At 37.7% G+C, this 26466-nt stretch overlaps 1 protein-coding gene across 2 annotated transcripts in view; it reads left to right on the top strand.

Moving 5' to 3' along the window:
- The window catches only part of RAPGEF4 (Rap guanine nucleotide exchange factor 4), a 142973-nt gene that overhangs the window by 673 nt on the left and 115834 nt on the right, over positions 1–26466 (top strand). For both annotated transcript variants that reach the window (XM_066553145.1, XM_066553146.1), the window contains exons 2-4: positions 11666–11808; positions 12912–13000; positions 21636–21782. In XM_066553145.1, the coding sequence (XP_066409242.1) occupies positions 11666–11808; positions 12912–13000; positions 21636–21782 (379 nt within the window). The remainder of the gene's footprint in view (positions 1–11665; positions 11809–12911; positions 13001–21635; positions 21783–26466) is intronic.

Genomic DNA, 26466 nt, shown 5'->3' with positions numbered 1-26466 from the left:
TGCTCCCCGCCGGGAAGATACAGCACGTGGTGGAGGAGGGGGAGCTCCGGGGCGGGGAGAGGGCCTGGGGCTGCCAGCCGGGGGCCCCCTGCCGTATCGGCCATGGCAGACCCGCTGCATTCGGCCCTCGTCCAGCCGCTGCCTCCCCTCCGCTCGGCACACCGGCCCCGCTCCCGCAGCGGCCGCACAGCCCCCGCCCAGCACCGTCGCAGGGCGGACGGGAAAGGACGAGTCCCTCTCGTCCCCGCTGCGGCGCCCCGGGGCCCGCGGTTGTCCCCGGGCTGCGGGTCAGGTGCAGGCGGGCGGCGGCAACCGCGTGGGCGGCAGGCACGGTTGGCTGACGTGTGCTCAGAGCTGGTGTGCGCGCTGCCAAAAATACGGGCAAATTATTATCATTAAAAAAGTAACGTTAAAAATTCTCTGCAGTGCTTTCTCTCGGGTGCTGCAGCCCAAAGTCTCGCAATGTCGGGTCGCGTGGCGGGTGGTTTGAACGCCCTTTGCTGTATTCATAGCTTTGATTCTTGGATTAGTTCAGAAGTCATTTAATGGCTGAAGACTCACTGTGTCTCCTGTGGTCTAGGAATTTAGTTAACAAAAATGCAGACCATAGATTCCTAAGGAGCTCAAAAGAAAGCTATCAGAGAGCATTCCCTTACGTGGTGCATGGCAGTTAGCTGAGCATCCTGAGCCAGCTTTTGACAGGTGGCATCATTTGGGGCTGTGCTGTGGCGAGAACCCTTTGTGCACATAGAGGGGACCTTCCCCTTCTCATAGTTTCTCCCCTTTTCAGGTAACTCTTAGTCTTGTAGGACTGCACTTACTATTAGGTTTTCCTTAACAGTCTAGGTAGCAAACCGTAAGTTAATGCAACTTCTAGGTTAGACACTCTAGACACCTACCACAGACACTGATCCTCCTCTGTACCATGTGACCTCTTAGAGATCAAATAATGTTTATAAACGTTGAAAGCTCTCGTAAAGTAAATACAAACAGAACTGTTGATGGTAATCTAGCCAAGAGCCAAAGTGAGGCCTCTCTGTAAAATGACGTTGAGCGGATGTGAAGGAGAGAATGAGTCCCAGTACTTCTAGATTGATGATCCTTTCGTTTCTGTTTTCCTACATTCAATACACTCTGAGATTCAAACTGTGAACTCAAATTCAGGGCTTAATGAAGTACGTAGCCTTGGGGAGTAGACAATGTATTTAGTAAACATATGTGTGGCATTGAATTTAGAAATCTCTCTGTCATAGTTAATAAGCTGACCCTTTCTGTAACACAAATTTCATTAGAGCTATTAAGGTGAAACTTTCCTTTCACTTTTTGTTACTTAGAGTAAGCTAGTAGCACCAATTTATGGAGTGGAAGGAATCAGTTCCAAGTGCTCTTAAGAATCTACCCTTTCCCAGAAGGCAGCCTATATGTAGGAGGAACCCATACTATGAACGATTGTAGTTTTTTTTCTGGTCTCTGCTTTTTGATCCTAGGAAGTACACTTATGCATTTTATTCTGTTTTTCCACCTAAAAACATAGATAAAGTGTTTTTAATTAACTTACACACTTGTGTTTCTAAAGTGTATTTATTTTCTATGGATAATCTTACCAATGTAGTAATTTGAATTATTATCAATGTCTATGTATTTTAAACCTTATGAAAATTGTATAGCATTTTCTATCCCAAGTGTGAATTCTGTGAATATGGGATCATTCAATGAATAGATTCTTGATAGAGTACCGTTTGTTTTTACTAAATAATAAATAGAGTTTTAATATGTTTTAGTCAATGAATATATTTCCAGGAGAAAAACAGTTCTAAACCTGATATGCTTTAGAATGTTAAGTGACCCTCAACAAAGACAATTAAAATAACATGTAATATGGATTATCCAGTATAATCATGTGGGAAAAAAAATCAAAATGGAAATAGCAAAATACATCATGTATAGAAATTAATGTATTTTGTATTTGTTCTTCAGGTTTTTCCCCAAATCATGTGTCACAGTGGAACTACTAACATTTAAAATTAGAGCACATATAAAAATGAAGAACTGCCAAAACTTTTACAGGAGAAATGTTATTACTTAGTAGGGTACTGTAGGCTGGGACTACTGGTGCTTTGTCTATGTGGCTTCCATATGTAGTTACTGGCCACAAAAGTCAAAGATCCACACTTAAAAATCAAATACCTGGGGCAGTATTTATATATAAAGTTATAAGTAAGGTAAGGAAAATTTCAGAACACTGTTCTCTATCAAGAATATTTAACTTTTGCAGGAGAGAGAGAGGATCAGCAGTGAGCAACTGTACATCCTGGTTATACCTGGAGATATGAAGAATTTTTCTCTTGAGGAAACCAGTCCTTTTACATTTGAAGTAATAGTTGCTTTATGCTGATTTCTTAGTCAGCAGAAGTACCCCTCTAATCTTGACACTTTTCTGTATGTCTGCTCTGCACATAATTTAAAAAGGGTCACTGATTTATGCATGTGTGTACAGTTAACTTGGGAAGAATGTCTTCTCTATTCTCATGTGTTCTTTCACACCAAAAACCATCTGACCATCTGAAATTTCCATGTTGACAGTATCTTTACTGAATGGTATACACAGTATGTATATATAACTATTATTTCTCTAAATCTGGTCCCATTTATGAATTCAGTTACTAGTTTTAATTGGATTCAGATGCAAGCTTTTAGGGATGTACAGCATGCACAACTGCTACAGATCCCAGGATTTCATACCTGGCTATGGTATCTGGTGTTTTTCTCTGAATTAAATGTAACCTTCAGTGCCTTAACAGACTGGAGGAGTGGATCACAGGGCAAAGCATGTAACTTCACTGGCCTGTTGTGCTAAGAATGTTATGGTCTTTGCCTAATGACTTCTAAATTATTTAAGTAGGAATGGGCTTTTCAAGGACTTCTGGTACATACTGAGCCTTTATAACCTTGTCATCCTTGTTAGTCTTGCATCGTTTATGTTTAAAAAATCTGAAATAATGCGTACTGGGTAGTATCTCAGACCTGTTCCTCCCACAGATTTGAATGCAAATTCAGATTGAAGCTACATAACAGCAACATATTTGAATCAGGATTTGGTTTTTTAGTTCAGTGTAACATGTATTTGAGATGCAGGCTTTGCTTGCTTAGTAGTAAACAAGGGATCCCTTGTGAGCATAAAAATAGGCTAGAATAAAGAATTGATATTCTGAGAGAATTGTTGTAGAATAAATAGAGAAAATGTTTGTCATCCTCTATAACCTTTAGTTATGTCAAAGATAACGGGATATAATTTATAATCAGGCAATATTATGAATACAGTTGCATTATGATGCTGTTTTATTTTAAAAAATATTTTTGCAATTGGTAAAACTTACACTGTCTTCTATATAAATTCCTCCCTTTTTATTTGTAACAAATCCATAGGAATATCCCCATTTTCATGTAGTTTGCATCTGAACAAAATCGTGGATATACACTGCAGTTCCGGTTGGCTTGTGTGCTTCGTGTTTTCTCTCTGTGTGCTGTGTGACTAAGCTGCTATATGCTTGGATCAAGTCTGTGTGGGGATATAGCAGCAGAAGGCACTGCAGTGGATGTGGAAACTCAGAGCTGTACAGACACAGCCCAAGTGCTTTCCAGCACTCCTGTGAGGGTGCAGTCTTCTGAGAGCGATGAATAACAAATTTATCTTTCCACATCATGCACCTCATTTTCTAGTTCAGTGCAAAGGTGCAGTCTTTGATGAATAATAAAAAAGCCTTTTCCTTTCCATGTTTTCTTAGAAAAACCAAAATAATTGTTTGTAGGTCTGTGCATTTCATCAAATATGTGAATTCAGATTAAATCCTAGTGAGAGCTGGAGTTGTATTTTAAATAAGCTGTTTTATTTTTGCTCTCTGGTTTCCACATTTGCAGTATTGGCTTCCATTTGTTTCATGTGGTCGCAGTAAGTTACACACTTGTGCCATGGACAGGTATTAAGAGGAAGAGAAAGTGATTACCCCAGCATTGTGTAAACATTGTCATAGCCCAGCAGAGAAAGGCAGTACGTGCACATTGGACAGTTAGGACATGATACATTCAAATTTAGTTGGTAGTCTTGTGAAGTGGCTGCAGGATTGGTATGCTACACGTGCACCTATAGGTTTTCTCTTTCACCAGATGATACTGGAAACATGTTTAGACTCTCGTTGCCTGAGTTCTTTCTGACATGTTGTTAGGATTTGATCTGTAAAATCCTGTAAAATCCTATACTCGAAGCAGATTAAATTTATTTTATAAAAAAACTCCATATCCCAGCAAAGGAATAAAAAAACCAACAAACCAGGTAATTGAAATTGTGCCCTCAAAGTCAGGTGTTCACCAGATATTTTCCAAATACAAGTATTTTTCTTATCTAGCATGACATCTGTTTTTGTCTGCATCTTACAATTTGCTGCATTTAACAAAGCTTATCATTCTAATGATACTTCCTTAGTGCTGTATTTTCTGCTCTGTATTTGGCATGATCAGTTACTATTTCTGCTGCTTTATCAATATCCATGAATGTTTCCTGAACTGACTTTCTCTTTCATCTTTGAATTTGTCAGTTGTCAAAATGCATGCAAATGTAAATCTGTAAAACTTATTTCATTATTGCTGTAAATTTTAAATTTTCACTAGCTGTTACAATGCAGATCCTAAACCAGGAAAGGTGCATCTGGCATGGTGTTATTGGTGAATAGTGGTGGCCAGAGTTTGAATTGAGGGATATCATCACTTGCATATTGTTCAATTACAGATTTCAATTGCAGTGTATCTCAGAGTCTGTCTTCATATTAAAGTGCTTTTAATGTTTATTATGAAGCTGCAGTGCTGGTTAATGTAATTTCATCTGAATTTACTTCTGTCAAATGGAATTTTAACTGTCCTGAGCTCCAGTTGATGTTTATGAAATTTGGAGGTTAAATTCAATAAAATTTAGTCACATCTTGATTACAAAGCATCTGTAATATATACAGATTCTCACTAATGAAGGAACATAATTCCGCATTTTGATTTCTCTTGAATTATTCTGTCTTTCTAGACAGCAAATGAAGATAGAAAAGAGTCTATTTCCTATGAGATCTATATTGTTCAGGTAGTGTATTTTTAACTTGAGAGAAATCTTTATGAATGTAAGCAGCTAATAAATACATCTTTTGCCATTCCACTGTATATGCAGATCTAAGAATTGATCTTTTGGAAGGGTGCATAATTGATACATCAGGGTATGTAAAGAAATGAGCACACTTGGTTGCTCTGTTTAACTCTCCAATAATTTTTCAAAATTGATCAAAATTATTTAAGTAATATGATAATGAGGTAGGTAAAGGAGAGTCCCCTGTATTTGCCTTCCTTTTGTCCTCACTAAAGAAGACAGAACTCAACTCTAACAAATTCTGTCTGACTGCAGCTGGCAGTCAGTCAGACTGCATTTAACCGGCTGGCCATTCGGTACCTGCGTAGAGCAGGATTATCTACAGTGTTTCTTGTACATTATGTACAGGACCTGAGAGGTTATCACAGGGATTCTGAGTGTAGGTGACAGTAGTAATTAACTGAAAACTAAGCACAGGCAATTTTTTGTTGCCCTTTTTTTAAAAAAATCTAAACTCCAGAATGATTTAGGTGTGTAAGAGTCCTAGGAAGCAGTTTTTAACTAAAATTCTATTTCCTATTTGTCAGAGGAAATGAGAGTTGGAATCCCAGAGTGTCTTAAAATGACATTCAAGAGAAAAGAATAGTAATGTGATTATTGTTTAAAAGCCTCATGATGAGACTTTTCCCATGACAAGGGAAAGAGGATCTGACTTGTGAGTGTTGAAAACAGATTTGGTAATACCTCTGTAAAAAGTGCTCTTGGTGGGAGTTAATTATCTTCTGTTGCCATTGAAGTAAACCCTTATCTGGAAACTACTTCAGATTAAAAGTAACTTCATTTGTTGTTAGCATTTAAGTGGCTTACTACCAGTCTAAAATGTTTTGATCACTGGTATTCCACTCTTATACTTTCCTTTCTCAAAGAGAAATGGAAAGTCAAAGATCCTTACAGCATTGTGTGGAGGAGAGCGTTGCAGTATTGTCCTGCTCTCAGTAAGGGAAGATGCTCTGTTGGTGCTGGTATTTTTCTGCATCCTACAATGTTGTTTTTCTGCATGTCAGGAAAGGACAGAAGAAAGTATAGGGAGCATAGAGGAATGATCTGGTTTTAATTGGCATTCCTTGGTGCTGTCTACTTGCTCATGTTTCACAGCTGAATATATTTTAAAGTACTATTAAATTCATTAATTAGCCCATGGTAGGGGTTACTGGTACTTTCCAGCTCATGGAGTTTGCCTTTGCATCTTTGCATTGATGCTTTGGTTTTAACCCAGCGATGAACTCGTTTTATTTGTCTGTTCTAGTGTTTTAGCTGTTTTCTACAGTCTCAACAGTGGAAGAAATAGATCCATCTGCTCATCTTTCGTGGGCTGTTCATTGCTGTCTGAATCAAAATACAGCTGTTTTAAAAAGTTAAAGAGATCAAGGGAAGGGAATTCAATGCTTTCATTCAGTTAGAGCACGATTCAGGTTTTTGAACACATTTAATACAAATAAACATTTTAAACTTCTAAAAGCATCTTGTCAAAGAAGGTAAAACCACATCTGTTCTGGTTTTTTTCTCAAATGTCAAACCCACTATGAAAAAGAACCTAAAGAAAAGGACATATGGTAACAGAAAGTAATAGTTTATAGCTAGATTAAGTTAACAAAAGCAAATAAAAAAACTCCAACTTGTCTTTCTTCTAGGTTAACAAGTCTTTCATAACATCCTATATAAACATTCAAATACTTCATCTTAAAAATACTTAATCAAAATAGGTTCTTTTATAAAGCTATGTATATTAAATGTGAGCAGAAATACTTTGCCCAGGTTGTGTATGTGAAGAATTGTAACAGTTATCCTCTGTCTGTATTTGAACTTTGAGCTTGAGTAGTTTACATTTAAAAATACAGGAATTTTAGAATGGCTTGGGTTGGAGGGGACCTTAGATTGTCTCATTCCAACCCCTCTTGCCATGGGCAGGGGCAGCTTCCACTAGACCAGGTTGCTCTGGGCCCTAGCCAACCTGGCCTTGAACAGTGTCAGGGATGGAGCATCCATAGTGTCTCTGGGCAAACTGTTCCTGTGCCTCACCACCCTCAGAATTTGAAATGTATTCCTAATATCCAATTTCAACCTATCCTCTTGCAGTTTAAAGCCATTGCCCCTTGACCTGTTACTACATTATGGAATATTAATCCCAATATTTCCAGGTGGGATGTGCCTGGCCTCGTCTGGCCCGTGCTGCTGGGCCAAAGGCAGCAGCTGTGGTGTTTTACCCCAGAGACACCTTTGGCTGGCTGGATGCTGCAGCTGGGCACTCGGAACAAATCCAGGCATGGTAGGAACTCAGTTCACCTCTGGTGGAAAAGGTTCAGGTGACGGTGAAGAGAAAGGAGAGGACTCTGCCATAGAGTTTTATTCCAGGATGGTAGACCTCTGAATCTTGTAACAGCTCCCAATGGAATATTGACCGCATGGTCTCATCTCTTTTAAGCCCCAGGGACAGGGGGCGGGGAAGGGACAGGTGAGGGCCAACCAGGTGTGAGGAGGGGAAGGCTCAAGGGATGCTTGGACAGGCCAATGAACCCGGACCTGAGGGGCATCTTTTGAACTTCTGCCAACCACACGACGCCCTTGGTGGAATGTTAAGATTGATGGACAGCTCTTAGCAGGAGGGCAAAGGGGAAAGGAAAGGTTGGCACACCTGAAGGGTTGGGATAGGTGAAACAGGAAATGGCATCACAGTGCAACACTACATGTCATGTCCTTCTCCAGCTTTCCTGTGGGCCCCATTAGGTACTGGAAGGTGCTCTAAAATCTCCTTGGGGCCTTCTCTCTCAGCCTATGTTCATAGGAGAGGAGCTCCAGCCCTCTCATCACTTTCATGCTTCTCTGGACTTGCTCCAGGAGGTTCATGTGCTTTTGCTCCTGCCTAGGATGTGGCTGGCTTTCAGGGCTGCCAGCACTCATGTTGAGCTTAACAGCCTTATGAGGATAGACGTGGGGCAGATTTTCTTTATAATTGCCTTTCATAGCTAGTCAAGCAGACATTGTCAAGAAAATTGTTTTGTCTCTATAAAATATGCTCCTGAATTCTTCACATCCAAATAAGGAGAGGTAAAATCAATCTCTTATTGACATAATTGAATAGAAATATGTAACTAGCACTGATGCTATCACTTGTATATGTATGCTGTGATGTTGTATTGAAGAAGCAGAAGACAGATGATGTCTTGTGTGACAACATTACTGCCAGCTAATAATTTACTATGCCCTGAAGAGGCAAATTAGAAATATAAATAAGAAGGCATTTTGGGGTCAAACAAAGCAAAGACTTGTAGGGTAGTGAAAATAAATTACTCTTGCTTTTCATCCCTTCCAATAATTTATTTGGTAGCTTTGCTTTGCAACTTTTAAAGTGCCCCCTTGGCTTTGGCTACAGTGAAATGAGATGTCAGCACAGTTTGACTTAAAATTTACTTTGAGTGGGGTGGTCTAGGGAGGAGGTGCTTCACTTGCCTTAAAATCCTTTTACTCCAGCTCATACATCTATCAAATGAGAGCTGGAGAATCTTAATTGATCTATTATATTTGTTCATACTTTTAGATTAACCTATGATCCTAATTCCATACATTGGTCTTGAGAATTCAGAAATAGGTGCAGGACAATCTTCTGCTTTAGCAGAAAATCAAGTGGTAGCTGAAGACCCACTGAAATGCATTTTTTGACTTTGTTTGCTCATGGATACGAGATTGTAACTCTGCAGCATCAGCAGTGAAGGGATACTTCAGTAGCATCAGCATCAATATAACAGAGCAGAACAGAAATAAATCTGCACCAGCAGTAGTTCACCAGAGGAGGGCCAAGCTTGGTGAGATTGAACAGCAGCAGTGATCACAGAGATCTGTCTATAGGTAATCGGATGAGGTATCTGGAAAGGTCTTTCCAGGGGCTTTTGGAGCCATATTGGGGGCGTAGGGATATTCCTTGGGATTGACTTTTGCAGCGTATCTTTTTGTTCTGGGGAATGGTTCCTTTTTGGATTAATACCATTGCTTTTTTAAAGTGTGATTGCAGTGAAAATAAAGCTTGAATAATTCTCCATCTGCCAGCAGTAGTACATTTCTATTAATAGATTGAATCATTAATTGTCTAAGGACTATATTATAACACCAGCTGTTTAAGTATTACTCCAAACTATGCTTTACAAAAACAAGTTTACAATAAGATAGCTATGATGAAGAAATAAATTTATGTTGTTCTGTCTGGACTGTTTATGTTCCAGGTTACGGAGCTTGTACTTAGGAAACAGAAAACAAAATTTGGCATCATAAATAGATGAATGTTAAGTTAATGAAAATTAATGTCAATTTAATGATAATTGTAAGTTACCATGATGATAATTTTATTAAAAGATGCTTTGTAGAAAATGGTCAAACTTTGCCTGAGTTTTGCAGTCCTGTGGAAAAGCAGTTAATGATGCCATGGTACATTTTTCTCTGTAACTAATACTTGGCTTTTGAAATCAGATTCATTGCTATAGATTATGAACACTTAGTAGAAATGAGTTTGAGTGCTACTAATACTACTGTTACACTGCAGTCTGAAATTCTACACAGGCAGAATTTCATGTGCTCCTAAGGATAAGGGCCACCTCAGCTTGGGAAACCTGTTGGTAATTCCTTACTCCTTAACACTGAGGACATTTCCCAGGACGTCTGAAAAAAATCCGGAGGCATCTTGTCAGACAAGTTGAATCCTTGTTAATTTTTATGAATAAGAATTAATTATCTTAAGCTGAATCTGGAATGGATGATTTTCTGAGAATGATCTCACCTTTTTGAGTTGTTGGGTTTTGCTGGTTTTTTTGAGAGTCTGTAAATTAAGGTAGTTGGTGTTTCAAGAGTTAGTGTAGTTTGGGTAGGGATCTTGTATAAGTAGATTGTAAATCTGTTTGCAAGCTGCACCTCCTAATCTTCTTAAAAGGATTTTGACAAGAGAGTTAATGCTTATTAATACTTGTCAGCTAGTGCACAGTCAAGAAAAAAAGAAATGGGTGAAAATCTTGCATGAAATATTTCAAAAGAGAGCTATTGTAGTTGATTGTAGTTTGAAGTGGTAAGAGAATGTCACTGTGATGTAGAAGCAAGTGCATACACCAGAGAATTATTATTCTCATCTGTAGTTAATAAGGGTAACTTGGAGTATAAACGAGAATAGAGATTTAATCCCTCCTTGACATAATTTAATAAGAAAGATGAGATACTGAGATTCAATGAAAGTAGGATCTGGGTTTCTTCACTGAGACAAAGATTTGGATTCCTTAAAGTCTTTGATTTCAAAGAGGAATCTTTAAAAAATCTTGTTGGAGGGAATGCTTGCACTGTTAGTATAACAATAAGGTGAATAAAGCTATGTATTTGTGAAAACTTAGTCTTCGCTCATTGTAGCTATCTGACTTCTGTTCATTATAAGCCCATCCACTGGTGGAAAGGACATTTTTGTCAGAAAAATTAACTAGCAACATTTGAGTGAGTAATAAGTTTAATGATTACTAGCAGTTATCTCTCTTTCTGTTATGCCTTTATACATGAATAATTTCTTCATCTGATTGAGTATGACGTCCTAGGAAAAATGTTTCTTTCTGTCCTTAGTGGTTTGCATTTAGTCTGTTACAATTTTTTTTTCCTAATGATGTCAGCTAGTGTTTGACTTACCTGCTGATTCATAATATTTGATAATCACATTTAAAGTGTGTTACAGAGCTAATTCACTTTATTTTCATAAATATGTAGTAGTATGCTGAACCTGCTGAACTGCTGGTCTACATGCTACTTTGTAGTAGAGTGTTCTGCAATTTTATTTTCCTTGAAATCTTGCCTTTTTTAAAAGGTGTTGCTGTCAAAGGTTTAAAATATTTTAAATACTGGAATTAAAACTCATGAGTGTTACTGATGAAAAATTAAGATTCTTGCTTGCATATTTAATTTGTCCAACACTAAGAGATAGACATTTCATGGAAGAGAATATACATATTAAAAGTTTCCTTCTTCCTTGAAAGTGAGAAGAGGAAAGTCAGTTTATAGTCAGTAAAATGCGGAAGAGAAGCTTGGATGTAGGAGTTACTGTTGGTATCTAATGCTTTCCATTTAGTCAGATAGAGAACACTTGTTCTGGGCACTGATTCCATGGACCTCTTGTGTGTTTGGACATCTGTTTGTTAATGTTTTCTTACAAACCTAAAACTATAAATTATTCTAAGATCTTTAGGATTAGGACTGTATCATCATATATACTTGTACAGTGATGCTGCATTGAGACTTTGGTGCTATGTGGGCTTCTGGATGCTGCCTGTGTTGAAATTATAAGAATCACGTTCAAGTTGATAAAGGGCAGTTGTTAGGATGTCTTGGAAGGAGTTCATTATGTAGTTGTAAAATGCATTTTAATTTGTTTATATTATGGTGTGATATTTAATGCAAACATTTTTAAGTTCAGTGCATGCAGGTGGAGATATTTCTCTGATTAAGCCCTTGTGTTTTGTTTTCTTGCAGGCCTTTGGAACGTTCTAGTGAAGATGTAGATATAATATTCACACGACTGAAAGAAGTGAAAGCTTTTGAGAAATTTCATCCAAACCTTCTCCAGCAGATATGTCTCTGTGGATATTATGAAAATCTGGAAAAAGGAATCACATGTAAGACAGCTTCAAAGGATTATGTATTTTATGTAGATAAACTTGGGGGTTAGACTGTGGTTGTCTTTAGGAGATTCATGAGAGCAGAATCAGTGGAATGTTTACAGTCACAGTCATGGGGCAAGGCAGGACTAAAGTGCTGCTTCCTCTACAAACGCAGTGTGTAGTGAATCTATGGTAGCAGGGCATACAGTAGGATATAATACTCTACCATATAATACTCTAACACTGTTCTGTTGAAAGATTACAAGCCAGTCATTGGAGTTAAGCCTCATTCTTCTCCTGTAAATGTATTATCGATTGCTTTTGCCAGTGCTTTGTGCTGTTAGGGGCAAAGGTGTGCCAGCAAGGCACATCACTGATAGTGTGTGGTTTCCAGGCACCCTGGCACAAGCCCCACCTGCAGAGCTGCAAACTGCTGAGAGGTGCAGCAGCTCTGTGCCTGCACTGGCAGCCCGTGGGCCTGATGTAGGTGCACACCTGTGCTTGGTCTGTGAAGCTGAAATGGAAATAAGTGGTAATCCTGTGATGGGAATGCATACCAGGGGAATAGCTGATGAAAACCTGTGGTATTAGTAAAGTCTCAGAAACACCTCAGGTAAATCTGGCATGCAGCACTGGGGTTTGCTTAGAGTAACAGGGGTTTTGATGCTCTGTAATCTCACAGTTGGAATGTCTGGACATCAAAGTCTTGCAGTTGCTGTTCAGCCAGAACTCTTACTGAATTCATTGGTAGCTGTGTCTGCTACCAATGAATCTGGATGATTGTGAATTTCAAAGGGACATTGTTCTGAAAAACCTTTTCCTTGTTTGTTTTGTTTGCTTGGTTAGTTAATTAACTAAGAGAACAGTAGAACAGAAGCAAACTGGGGAGAAGAGTGAAGCAGTTCTATGTGCTTTCATTGTTTCCATAGTGTATTGACTAGTTTACTAAAATATGTGCTTTCCAGTGTCACTGGAAGTATTACTGTAATTGTAAATAAGTACTCTCATATAGCAAATTGGATGGTGCCAGCAGTGACCACAGTATTGCAGTAATATGTGAGAAAATGTTTATTACTGTTGCTAAGATAACTCTTATTTACAAGATTTCATCTTTCCAGTATTCCGTCAGGGTGATATTGGGACGAATTGGTATGCTGTCCTGACGGGATCACTGGATGTGAAGGTGTCTGATACAAGCAACCACCAGGTAAAATAGATTTTACATTGCAACCATCCGGTCAGTAGTACAAAGGAAGAACATCATTTATGGTGAGGTAGATAACAACACATTCTATACAGGTATTTTGTCATATCACAAGGATGTCTATGTTTCTCTGAGTCTCTTTTAGTCTTAGTTGTCCTTAGTCTAAGGAAGGCAAATCATACCATTGATTACAAGAAACTGAAGAGTATTGCTCTGAAAATGGTCTACATTTCAATATGATACAAGTCTCCTCTGTCTTTTCCAGTAGTGCTAAAGATTGGAGAGTTGTTAATTCATTCTCTAGAAATATTTTAATTCAGTTCTTCTTCAGGAAGTTCAAGGTGAACCCACTAGCAGTGTAGGCAAATAACAGCATAATGCAGTCTCCACTGCAGAAATGGGAAGTGGTGTAGTAATAGCAGACTATTGGAACTGCTGCCATGTTGGACAAGAAGCCTGTAGGTAATACCTATTCAGTGTTAAGAAACAGAAGATCAAGTAAAATTCTCCCCAAATTTAAAGTGGTTTCTGAGTATCGTGGTGCTCCTGGATTTATAAAATTTAGAGTAAATAAAAATCTAAAGGGATGAGATACTTCTAGAGTCTCCCATCCATGTTGTCTAATGTCATGCACCTGCTGCTGTGAGCTTAGTCTTCTGGGAAGACATCCTGTCCCTTTCCTGCTCCCATGTTTGAGACCAGTGATTGTCCCATGATGTCCCATGGGGTTGTACCTCTGATAAGGGACTCGTTGTCCCTTTGCATTAGTATAGCTATCCAGGACCTTATAGAGACTACTACCCATTTTCCTCACCTGGATTGAAAAGAGCATGTGTGGGGGGGGATGTTGGTGGTGTATTCTTTGGCCAAAGTTTGGCTGATTGAGGAAAGTTTTTTGCTCATAGCAGAAATTGGATTTTTTTCAGTTTGTTGAGCATCGCATCACCATTGCAATTGGGTCAGAGTGCAAGTCAAGGCAGTGTGTGAGTACTGGGTCTTTCTATTTCCTGCAGTAGAATGGTAGATGCAAAAGGAACTTCTTTCATATTATTTTTAGCAACCTTTTCACTGTACCAAGTAGAGATTGATTGAGAGTATAATTAGCTTAATTTGAGCAATTCTTGGCGTGGCCTGGCTGTCACTGGTATTGTCACAATTTGGAACAGTACTGGGCTCTTATGAGACCCTTTTCTGTGGACGTCTAAAGCAATCAGGATTTTCCAGTGTTTGCCAAAAGATGGCACTACACTGTTGTGAAGAATCAATGCTCTTTACTCAGAAAGTAATACATCTGCACAATCTGGATGTTAAATTAAGAATCTCTTTGGAGTGTTGATTTGTTCCATTAGATGGAGTATGGAACACTTCAGTTTCTTAATGAATATAATGTAAATATTTTTTCTGCTTGTTCAGGTTAACTTCATTTTCCTGCCAGTAGGAAGCTGTTGAATTACAATTCATGTGATTCTAGTTCTAGAAATTATATTCTGCATTACCATTACCTCACATTTCCTTCTGATGTGAACAATGAACCGAATTCTTACCACTGCCTAGCTGCCCTAGAATATAGCCTCACTGCCAAAAACATGGCAGCCCATGCATTTGCCATTCCTGTTTGAATAACTTTCATGTGTGGGGACTCCTAAATACTATTTAAGTCCAACATTTTCTCTGGTTTTGCTCCAGCTTGGGGTTTATACCATGCCCCTCCTTATCCATTCTTGGTCTCCTTCTCATTCTCCTGCCTGTAGCTCCTGGATGTAGTTCCTGTACAGTCTTGCCTGTACTTTCTTGTTGGCCTGGTACCAGTCATTCTTGAAACTGAAGTACTTGCTAGCACTCCCTGCCCACTGTGCTCACTATAAACCCAGATGATGGAGGCAATACGGTGTTGTACTGCTGTCAGGGCAGCCCTGGCACACTCAGTTGACAGCGTTGTGCTCCCAGCTGGGGATGGATGACCAGTGCTTGAGGTGTAGGGGTACTTGGAGCACATTTTCCAATCACATCACCCAGGAGCAAAGGTCCTTTGCAAAGTCATAGTAGTGACTAATTGGTCAGGTGTTACTATTCTACCATAAATGGCACTAATGCTAATGAGAAACTTCCAGCATAGCAGGACAGATGCAGATGTTTACCTGAGTTTAGAAGTTTGTAGATTCATGTAAAAGTACAGGATTATTCTGTCTTTCCTAGTAGGAGGAAAGCTAACTTGGTATTTAGGTTCCTATTGGTTAAAATGTCTTTAGACATGACTAATTAATCTGGACACTGTTTAATACTTCAGATAAACAGAGGCTTTAGATGACCTCCTGAGTTTTCTTGCAGCTTGAATTAGCCTATGATTATATGATGATGCCTACAGTGTTAATGTAAATACAGAAAATCAATTCTCTTGATTAAAAATATGAGTCCCATTTTGCTAGGTATGTATCTGTGTGCTTGGGAAACTTAAATTTCATCAAGCCTAGGAATTAATGCATTGTGTAACAGCTACCATGTGCTACCTCTCTGTGCAGTCACCTTTGGTGATTGGTAGCTTTCTCCCATGAGAAGTGCAGTAAGTTATTGTGCACCTGGTCCCTACTAAAAATGCTTAATAATCTTTGTTCCTACAGAGGCATGTAGGAAAATGTCTTGCACTAGAAATTAAATCTTAAGGTACTAATGGATCAAGACTTCAGTGTAGCTAGTGAGGTATTAATTCATACGCATTCTTGTTGCACAGCAGCTTACTAATGTAGACACCTGTGATTTCTCTCAGAAAATATCAGTAATACTGATTAGGACCAAGTTGAGAATTCATGTAAACAGAAATATTGACGTTAGCTATTATATGATATTATAATAGATGTAATAGGAACTATTACAATCTATTGTTCTAAGAACTTTAATAGAGACAGACACAGAAGGACCTCATAAAGCCTTGCTTTCACACTGGTTTGGAAAAATCCTTTCTGCCTGCAAAGCTGTGTTCTGTCACGAGAGGGCAGCGTTAGAATGCAAAGCAAACCCGAGCGCGTGTTCGATGCTGCAATGGACGCTTTGTAAATCGTGTTCGGCTATTTAACATACACACCTGTTTAAAGAGTTTGGCCAGAGAAAATGTTGCTGTTACTGTTAGTTTTGTCCCACCGAGCTGGTAAAATGTGCTGGTAATTTCATATGCCGTTGGAATGGCTACAGGGATTTGACAGGATTACTCATCCAGTACACCCTGAGTGGAGTCTGCTCTCTGTGAAAACTATTAATGGATTTTTTCTGAGCATTCAACAATCAAGAAGAGATCAAAGAGAACTTTTTCTAGGGTGAAAACGTCTCACTGTGAATTCCAGAGGTAACTATAATGAACTGCTTTGGTCTTGCCTCAACTTTTTTGTAACAAATACCCTGATAAATACAGCACTTAAAAGTCATAGAAAAATATAGTTAAGTTACCTTCAAAATAAACAGCAAAGGCAGCCTCTGTAGAATATATCAGAAAGAGGTCTTTGCCCTCAGTTATGATCAGATTCTGACTTTCATTTTTATTTGGCACTGTTGCCTACTCAATGTTGAGATATTTAGTAATAGAAGTTTGTCTTAGGGATATTCCTAGTTTGGTGTTGTCTTAAATACATTGCTGACAAAGTGCCTTGTGTATGTTTCATTTTTGAACTCTGTTTTGAAGCTGAACAGTCTAAGGATGACTGTTGGCAATGTCTCAGAATAAAGCTGGGAAAAAATGCATTATGACATCAGTGTTACAATGTTGTCAGATTCTGCAACACTGTGACTTTCTGAATTAGATTCAGAGCCTTTTACCCCAAAGTTTTTTCTGATAAACTATGACGGAATGAAGAGAAAAAAGACAAAGACCAAATAGCAATTTGAACTTCTGGGTTTGTTTTCTCTATTTTGCCAGCTGAATTATAATGTGTGCTGGCGCCTTTTGCCAGCTTATCTTGCCTATGTTATGATGGAGTTTTTTAGGCAGGTCAGTTTTTAAAAACAGACCAAATTTAACATAGAGCATTGACTTAAAAAACAATTAGCCTGTTTTATAAAAGCTATAAAGGAGGAGCTGTGAGTGCTTGGATGGTACAGCACTGTCAGCTGTAAGAAGATGCAGAGGGCTGGGGATGAAAAGCCAAATAAGTTAGTGGGGTTGCTGAGAAGAATGACTGTGAAGAAAGAGGTTCAGATGTTCATGTAAGAAATGGAAGAATTTCACAGCTCTTTGAAACTGAGGACAAAGGAGGTGTGTGATAAGATGAAGTGGCAGCAAGGAAAGGGATTTAAACAGGATAGTCCTTGCAATACTGCTTTCAGCATGTAAATGTCATTATGTATTTTGGAGATAATCTATGTGAAGTTGTGACATAGGTTTGTACTGTAGTTCGTAGTATAAATATGCCTAAGCTAGATTACAATTATTTAGTTTGAGCATGAGAACTGCTGTACCCATTGTAACACAGAGATTGGCTGAACTAATGTACTAAGCTGAGCAGCAGAGTGTGTTGGCTCATGCTGAGCTCCTGTGTTGTGGTTGTGCTAATTCTGGTTTTGAACTTTGCTTATTGGAAGTTAATGCAGAAAAATAATTTCACTTCTCTCTGTCAGGTGATGTAGGAAAACATCTAAGACATTGCAGGTAGCTTTTATGAATGTGGTATTACAGTACAGTTAATCTGAACCATACATATTTTAATTAGGTACTAAAAGAGAAGCTGCTCACAGTTTTTTTAGAAGCATAATGCCTTCTTTAAGTAAATAACCTTGTCTTGTGTAAAGAGGGTGGCCTAATATGTTTGCAAACTGCCGTTTTAGTGTGTTCAGAAGGTATTTCTGTGTTATTGTTAGAAATATTTTGATATGGACTTCTTGTCTGAATGCCTGAAACACTGAAGTGAAGATAAGGGAACAGAAAAATTACTTCATAGTTTACTTTCATGTATATCCTTGGTTTCTCTGCTATAAAAGGAAATTTTTACTGAGGACAAACTGAACTGTGTCAAAGTAATAATAAGCAAGCTTCTCAAAATGCCAGCTTTGGCAAAACTCCAGTTAAATATAGAGATAGTATGATGTCCTAGAGAGACACAGATTTTCAGATGAGATAAAGATGCAAGGTGTAAGAAAATGATGAAATCAAAAACAATCTAGCTACATCAGCTCCCTTATAAACTCAAAATGTTGAACAAACTAAAATTTTAAAGGAATGTCCCCAATCCCTTTGAGCCTAGCACTAGTAATGTTTTCCCCGGTTTCTTCATTTCTCTTTCTGACACCGTGATTTTATTTATACACAGTACAAAAATTCTGTTTGCCAGCTAGAGAAACTGAAGGGGTCACAAGTCAAGGAGGAGGGATACAGGATGATCCTTGAGATGGTGGGGAAGGGAATAAAGCAGAGACTTTTTTCTGATTCTCATCCATTCCATTAAAATATTCTTGCAAATTCAATAATATTTTGGATTGATTGGGGGGGGGGGGGTGAGGGAAAGGCTTAAGAATGCATTCCCTGCATGTGTCTCATGTGGCAGTAAGAGTCAGTGAAACTGAATACACAAACAGCCTCTGATTTGAATGCTACTGTTTTATAGTGTGTATAGAGGACAGATAGCAATGACAGCAATCTCATCTTTCTAAGTCTCTAATACTGCCTTTTAAATAGCTGTGTGAATGTTAGCTGGTTACCAGCCACTAGAACACCCTGCTGCTTCTGGGATTGCAGAGGGGAACAGCAAACAGGGAGTTTTGAGCTGCCAGCAATCCTCCTGAAGTCTTCACTGAACAGCAGGAGATTCTTGAGTGTAAGGTTAACAGGCATAATAGGAAACACACCTGATTCCCCAGGAGGCTGGAGATGTTTAAACAAGGGGTAGCGAGAAAATGGGGCTCTGAAGCCTCGAAGAAGGCATATAGGTCTGCACCCCAGTGGGCTGTGAAACTGCATTTCTGTGGAGAACTGTGATGGCTGGGAAAAAAATCTGAAAGAACTTGATAATTTGATGTGATGCATTAGGTTTAAGCTTTTATATTTTTCAGATTCTGTACTGCTTTAGTGTGTAGTTCTGAGCTTTGTATTAAGGGATGGTAAGCTCTCTTCACAGAGTAGCTAGAAAAAACAATTCCTTCTCTAGCTTGGGACCAATGACAACTGATCCACATTTCAGGCCCGAGAGCATAAACAAGGTGAACTGAAGAGAGGAAAACAAGAAGGATGGGACTCATAACTTAAAGCTATAACTGGACACATAACTCCAATATGCTAATGTACTAGAACCTATAAAAGTGAGAGACCCCGTGACTGGTTGTCCATTTTGTGACCATTTTGGTTCATCTTGGGTGTAGCCCTGCTGGGCTCTTGTACTGCCCAAGGTGCATCCATGGAGGCCTTTTAATAATAGCTACTTTATTCTTTAACTTCATCTACCCTCTGTTCTAGGTCAGCCTTAACAAGGCATTGGATGGAAGCCTGGCTTTTCCTTTAACGAATGTAGATAGGACCATTCCAGCCTCTTGACCTAACACTCCACAGTTTTAATTTATTTCTTAAGCTTAACAACTGCCTCATCAGAAGTTATGTTATAATTTCTTAAACAACATTATCCTTTTTGCTTCTTATGTCTGTTCTGTCATTAAAGATTATTCTTTAGGGTTGTAAACAGTCAGAGAAGGTGAAATGTTTAAAATGAGTTTTATTTTTTGAAGGGAGGGGAGTGAGTGAGAAGTTAGAAAATGTAAACAATGTCTATGATCTACCTACAGGAAAAGTTTCTTTTAGGCCAGGCTGTTTGGTTGTCCTGTCCTGAACAGAGCTCTTTTATCTGAACTTTCTGAATAGGATTGAGAATGATGCATTGTATATCTGGAGATCAAATTTTGTATGAGCAGTAGCCTCATTTTCTTTGTAGATCCTTTGAATGCCATTGCAAGTATCGTACCATGCATAGAGTGTTTCAGCTCTGAAATGTAAGCTTGGGAGGGCAGATTTCAGTGTATAAACTGTATTACAGTCTGTTTGTAGAGGCTTCTGTTTAGGTGCCAAGGTGCTCATTCCCAACTAATCTTTCTTTTAAAGAAAACCTGTTCTTATTTTCCTTCCTTGAAAATTTATTTCTGACAGTTGGTAAATTTTTCCTAGATCTTCTCTGAGATATAATTGATTTTGTTTTCCTGAACACACAATTTTATATGGTAACATCTGTGTAAGAGCAATTTGCTGTGGCTCAGGGAACTGGACTATTAGGGGCTTTTGTCTGTGTATTGCAATTACAAAGCTACTAACCTTATATTAATAATATTTGAGTATTATGACTTATTTGATGCATGAAAGAAAAGCAGGGCAATTCTAAAAACAGAAAATGATGCTGAAACACATTCATGCATCTCTCCTGGATTATCAGCCATGAGGATAACAAACGTTTCTGCTTTGATTTTGCATGAATCCTACATTTTAGAGTTAAACTAGACTTCTCATGTTGTATCAAGTAAAGTTAGCATGTGTTTTTTGTTTATTTGTAATTCTCTATGTGCATATGCAATATTTTTCCTTTGTTAAGTACAGTTTGTATGATTTTAAATTTTTTATGCTGTTGCTAATTTTAAAAATTACTTAACAGACCGTCAGATAAGGCCCATCTCAGAAAAAAGACGAGTGTTTAGCTTCAAGCCTGTGATGAGGAACAAACCAACTTTTGAGCTGAAAATAGAACATGTATCTAAAGATCTTGATTCAAGCAAGTTGTTTAATGGCTACTTGTTTTCTCTGCAGTAGCTCAAAATTTTTATAGGAACTACTACAGAGGAGTTTCTCGCCAAGGGAGATTGATTTAGACATCATTTAGAATGGCACGTGCTCATATAGACTCCTTTGAAGTGGACTTTGCTGCTTGTTTGGGACCTTCTTATGGCTCTGTACATGGATCCATTTTTTCCAAGTTGTTTGAAATTTAATAGTTTTCTTGAAATCCCTGATTTATGTGAATTTTTTTTTTTTTTTAGTTAATTGAGAAACATCCATTAACAATCGAAAGATTTGCTGGCATTTTCAACAGAAAGGCCAAGAGTTGGTTCAACAGTACAAGCACATTGGTTGTACAATAGAGGTTGTGCAATATAATTGCACAATTATATTGTGCACAATTGGTTGTGCAATATAATACAAGAGGTTATTATAATTGAAAGTTAACGTTTTCAGAACAGAAAACATAACAGGTGAATTTTCTTTCTCATGAGAGTAGCTTGTGAAGGACAGAAGTTTATTTTCCAAGATTGCATTTCTGATTCTAGTTACCTTCTCATCACCTCTGACATTTCTAAAGATCTCATCATCAGCGGTGTTTAGAGGTAGATTAACAGAGATCACAGGTTTTTGTAAAGATGGAAGTGATTCTTGTGTTCTCAGATTTGCATTCAGAAATGTCTAATTCAACTGATGAATATAGAAAACAGAAGTCCCACTTGTTTCCATGTTAAAGCTTCCCATATTGCTTTAAAAGCATACTGATTTTTTTGTTGATGATGCTTAAATTAATTTTCTTTCTAAGCAGATTGCTGAAGGATCTCAAGGCAGTGCTATTAAAAATAAGACACAAAAACTCTCAAAACATCCTGAAACATTTAACGTTTCCTTCTTTTTTTTGAATCAAAGGATGCTGTGACGATATGCACTCTTGGAATAGGAACTGCTTTTGGAGAGTCCATTCTGGATAACACTCCTCGCCATGCTACCATTGTTACCAGGGAACATAGTGAACTCCTTCGAATTGAGCAGAAGGACTTCAAAGCACTTTGGGAGGTAAGTTCAGATTTATTTGCAGTTAATGCAGAAAAAAATGCCTTGACCTTGAAAGCATTTGTAATATAGTATTGTTGCATCGCGTGTCGGACGAGCCCTTGTTGCTGCTGGCACGTGCAGCCCTGGGATGGAATCAGCTGGGAGTGTGGCAATAAAATAAAACAAGGGATGGAAATGAATAAAGGGCTAGAAATGGAAAGCTTTAATGGAGATAAAAGGAGGCACGTGAGGGCACAACACGAAACATAAACAGCACAGATGTACATAGCTCCTTTAGAAGACCCCCAAATGGGGCAAACGCAGCCTTATATAAACATTATCTGAGGGCAGGGAACCAATGAACAGAGAGAAACAGAAACAATACCTTATGTGGAGCACAAGATTAACTAATCAGAGGGCAGGGTTCAGAATGTAACTTTATAAGGAATAACTTAATCTGCATAATGTTCCCATCATCCTTTTCTTCTCCTTCACATCTCACCATAACCGTACTAGAGATTTCTCATCTTAGCTTCTCAGTGTCCAGGGTCTAACATTGTTACTTGCTGCATGGTTGGCCCACAGCCCATCCTCTCCAGGATGGACCACCACATAGTATGATGACGTTTATATCATAAGCAAAGTATAATTATTTTAAATTAGTTTGGAAAAAAAAGGAAAGTTTTTACTTCTCTTTCGTGCTTCATATAATGTATGATTACGTACTCCTGTACTTCTTTCTTGTAGGCCTCTTGTAATGAAATAACTTAGGTGGTAGAATTTCTGGTAGAATTTATTTATATACTGCAGGTGTTGCTCTCTTAGCCTTAATTTTGCTTTTATTGCCAGCTTTTATGAGGAGAGTCTATTTTTATTATACTCTGAAATTTTAAATTATTCTCATTTTCTCCTGTCTCATCACCAGCTGTAAGGGGTTTAGAATTTGCAGATGGATCAAGATCACTTAAAAATTGACTTACTGATTGCATGTGAATTTCCTTAAAACTTTCCTTTGTGGAAAACATACTGCTGAGGTTCTTCATTCTGTAGTCTGTCTACTTTGGTATCCATGCAGAGAAGACTTCATTAACATGTTGCTGCAGAAAGTTACTGAACTTGAATCTGTTTGCCTTTTTGCAAGCACTACTTTTGGTTTGAAAAGTGTTGTGGGAACTGGAAGGCATCCTGTTGGCCTGGCCTACACCGCTGCCAGTTTGTACTTCCAGCTCGTTTGAAATGGTGACTGTACAAGTGTAGGTCTTGTGCAGAGCTGCCAGATGGTGTGACAGTGTCCTAAAGTTGCAGCTCTAGGGACACTAATTATATTTAAGACATAGGTGCTGGTTTTAACATTTTAGTTCAGCTTCTAACTGTGGATGGATGTATTTTTTTTTCTTTCTTTTCCCGTGAAAGAGCAGTATTATACCGCAAATAATTGTCCTGAAGCAGTTCTGACATCAGTATCAGAAAAAAAGTCAAATCCCCAACTATCTACATTGATGGAGGAAATGGCACTTTCATCATCTGCCTAACAATGTTACCTTGAGCACAGTTAATGGTGCAGCATTGCCAAGGCATGAAAGACTGCTGTGTGAGTGAAACATGCTTGTCACTGAATGCCCTGACAATATCAGATAATCGTTCTTTGAATTGCATAGCCAGGATTTGTACTGTTTTTTGGCAGGTTCTACAACTAAATTAAAATGTTTTGGCAATTTCTACAGTTACTGAAGTTTTGCAGTTAATTTGAAGAATCTGACAAGGCAATATTTTTTTGCAGTTCACAGGGTTTTTTTTTTTTTGCTACAGCAGCTGCATTGTAGTTTTAGGCCTTGGCGTGAAAAGATGAAATATGCCAGTGTTCTCATCTGTTTTAACATATGCAGCATTTGTCAGTAGTCAGAAATTTGATAATGTGCATAGTGCTTTACAAGATAATGATGGGTGGAATAAATCCAATTTCAGGTTTCTCTGGTAATGTTTTTGTAAAAATTCACTTTTAATTGGTATAAGCATAGTCATTTCTCCCATGCATATGAATTTCCTGCTAAGCTTTCAGAGATTGTTTTCTTATCAGGATTATTGGAGATGTGGAGATTCCCTTCTAAAAATTTTTGAATTTTATATTTTAAATTGTTTTAAAAACAATTTCAACATAATTTGCTCTTTAATCACTATAATACAGTTTAATTTCTAGCACTTTTGATGATTTTGCTGAGTTTTTTGATGATAGATGCTTTTGTGGAAGATGATATGCATTAGAAGTACTGGAGTAATCACAGGCAGCTTTAGCATACACCTTGTGTGTTGCAGCCTTTATGAAATTGGGCTGTAGAACACGTCACAAATGCTACAGGTGTCAGTCAGAGACCACAGTTTGGATTATGGTACTTCTTTGCCTTTTGTGCCATTTTACAGTGAACTTCTCATATGTTTTGTTGTGTATTTGTGTATTCTTTCAAGGAGGCTATCCCTGTGCTCTCAGTGAGTGGAAAATTGTTCAATGAAATACAGCTTTGCTGGTTGGTCTCAGATATAATAAAGTTGTTCATTTTTTCAAGGTAATATTTATTTCCTTGCAACCTGCTAATCCCAGAGTCTGCATAAACTGCAGCTAGCATGTGATAAAGAGACAATGTTTAAAGTAGATAGAAAATTATGTGAGAAAATTTTCCCAACAGTAGCACCAGTACTATATTAATATTAATATTGTTGTTACCTGAAGAAAGGTAAATACTTTTCTAAAGGGAGACTTTTTATGTTTTTGATGCTGCATTGTTCTTTCTGCCTTATCCTAAGGTTCATATATCTTTGCTGTGACAAAGTCTATATGAGGAAACTGTTATTGTTACATGTCATTCTGTTTTTAATTGTGTTTAGTGAAAACCCACACAAAGTCAAGAGTGGATCATAGATATTTAATACATATGGTACCATGGAAAAATGGGGAAAGGCAATGATGTCAGTTCATTACAGTCCAGATATTGTAAGAGCTAAAATCTACTGTGGGCAAATTTCAACTGTCCACATAATGAGAATTTAATTCATGAAAGAAGTGGTTTATCCAGAAAAAAAAAAGTCAAATATTTCCAAAATAATGTAATACTGCAGTATAAGAACAGCCTAAATAAATTGTAGGGTTAGTATTCTTAAAATGGTTGCTGATTTTATGTGTGTAGAATTTTAATGATTAATAATAGAAGTGCAAAAATACAATATATGTTATTTTTAATTTGTTTGTTATTTTTAATATTGTTTTTCCCCAAGAAATTAATTTTTGGGGAAATTTATTTCCTTCTTTTGAGAGAAATAACAAATCAAAACTCTGTTAACCAAATAACAGAGTTATTCCTTCAGAGGAAAGAAAATCCAATACTGCAATTTTAAGTATTTTTTCTTGTTTTTAGATTGTGAATGTAATCTCGGAAAATGAAACAACAGAAATATATTCAGTATTGGCTTTAATTTAATGTGCAACTAATCTGAAATGCTAGGAGTAAAAGCTATGAAGTGTCCTTCTTAACACTAAAAATTTGTTAATACTGAAGCCTACTGATGAAGTTCACATTTGCAACAAATATTTTTATATCTATGCAGTTCTTTGGAAGACAATTACATATCCATTATGCTGCTCATGAAACTTTTACTATACATCCTGAAAATAGATTTTGAGAGAAAGTTTATCTATTTTAATTATTTCTAAATTTAGAAAGATTTTTCAGTATCTCTGAAACTTCATATTGTGAATTTGCAGACTTCTCTGAGTTTTGTTTAAATTGAAAAGTAACTTATCCTGTATTAGCTGTATTGTGCTAAGCCGCAATGGTATTGGTATAATGATTCCCAGATTAGATATGTTTTATTGATGTCCTTAATGCACAATATACAGCAAAAGCATTAATTTCTATGAGTACTAATGTAGTTGGGTCTATATCTGAAAGAAAGAAAGATAGCTACTCCTAAATGGACTTCTTTTTTTGTTATTCAGTATTAGTCTGCCAGTTTTTTTAAATTTAAATATTCTTTAAGGAAAAGATAGGATATTCTTTATAAAAAATACAGTAGTGTGCCTTCTGTAATACATGCAGCCCTATATTCAGTCAGCCCTTTAAGTACAGAAAGATTTTCTGTGACCTTCATTTCTATTAGTCAGGGGAAACTGGTCAAAACAAATGACACTGTCCTGATAACAACAATTACCAGTTAAAATGAGCCAGTCTTTTCTCTAATGACTGTGTTGAAGTAGCATCCTGTTGGGGAACATCTGTTGATCTTCTCTGCTTACTCATCCTTGGAGACTCGTTGTCTATCAACGCTGTTACAGTGGATTAAAGATGATGAAATCTCACACAGAATTCTCACACAGCTGAACACTGTTCCCTGATAAAGAGCTAGTAGGTTATGGGAATCACCGGTGATGTTCCTTTGTGCACTGACTGTCCTTGGCTTTGGTGTCTGAAGAGCACTAACAAACATGAAAAAAGTAACTTTTTACTGTTACAACACTGTAGACTTCCAAGATACTCTATGGATCTGTAGGAAAAAATACTGTTTGTGTTGATGAGGGCTTGCTTTCCTTCCTCAGCACGTATAAGTGATTGTGGTGCTAGCTACCTTGCCCAAAAAAACTACTTCAAAGCACAAAGGAAAATATATCCAAAAATAGACATGAAAGTAGAAGGCTACGCATGGGGAGCTCTGGTCA

This window comes from Molothrus aeneus, chromosome 7 (assembly GCF_037042795.1).
Source record: "Molothrus aeneus isolate 106 chromosome 7, BPBGC_Maene_1.0, whole genome shotgun sequence".
Lineage (NCBI taxonomy): Eukaryota > Metazoa > Chordata > Aves > Passeriformes > Icteridae > Molothrus > Molothrus aeneus.
This window is presented reverse-complemented; position numbering and strand designations above follow the sequence as displayed.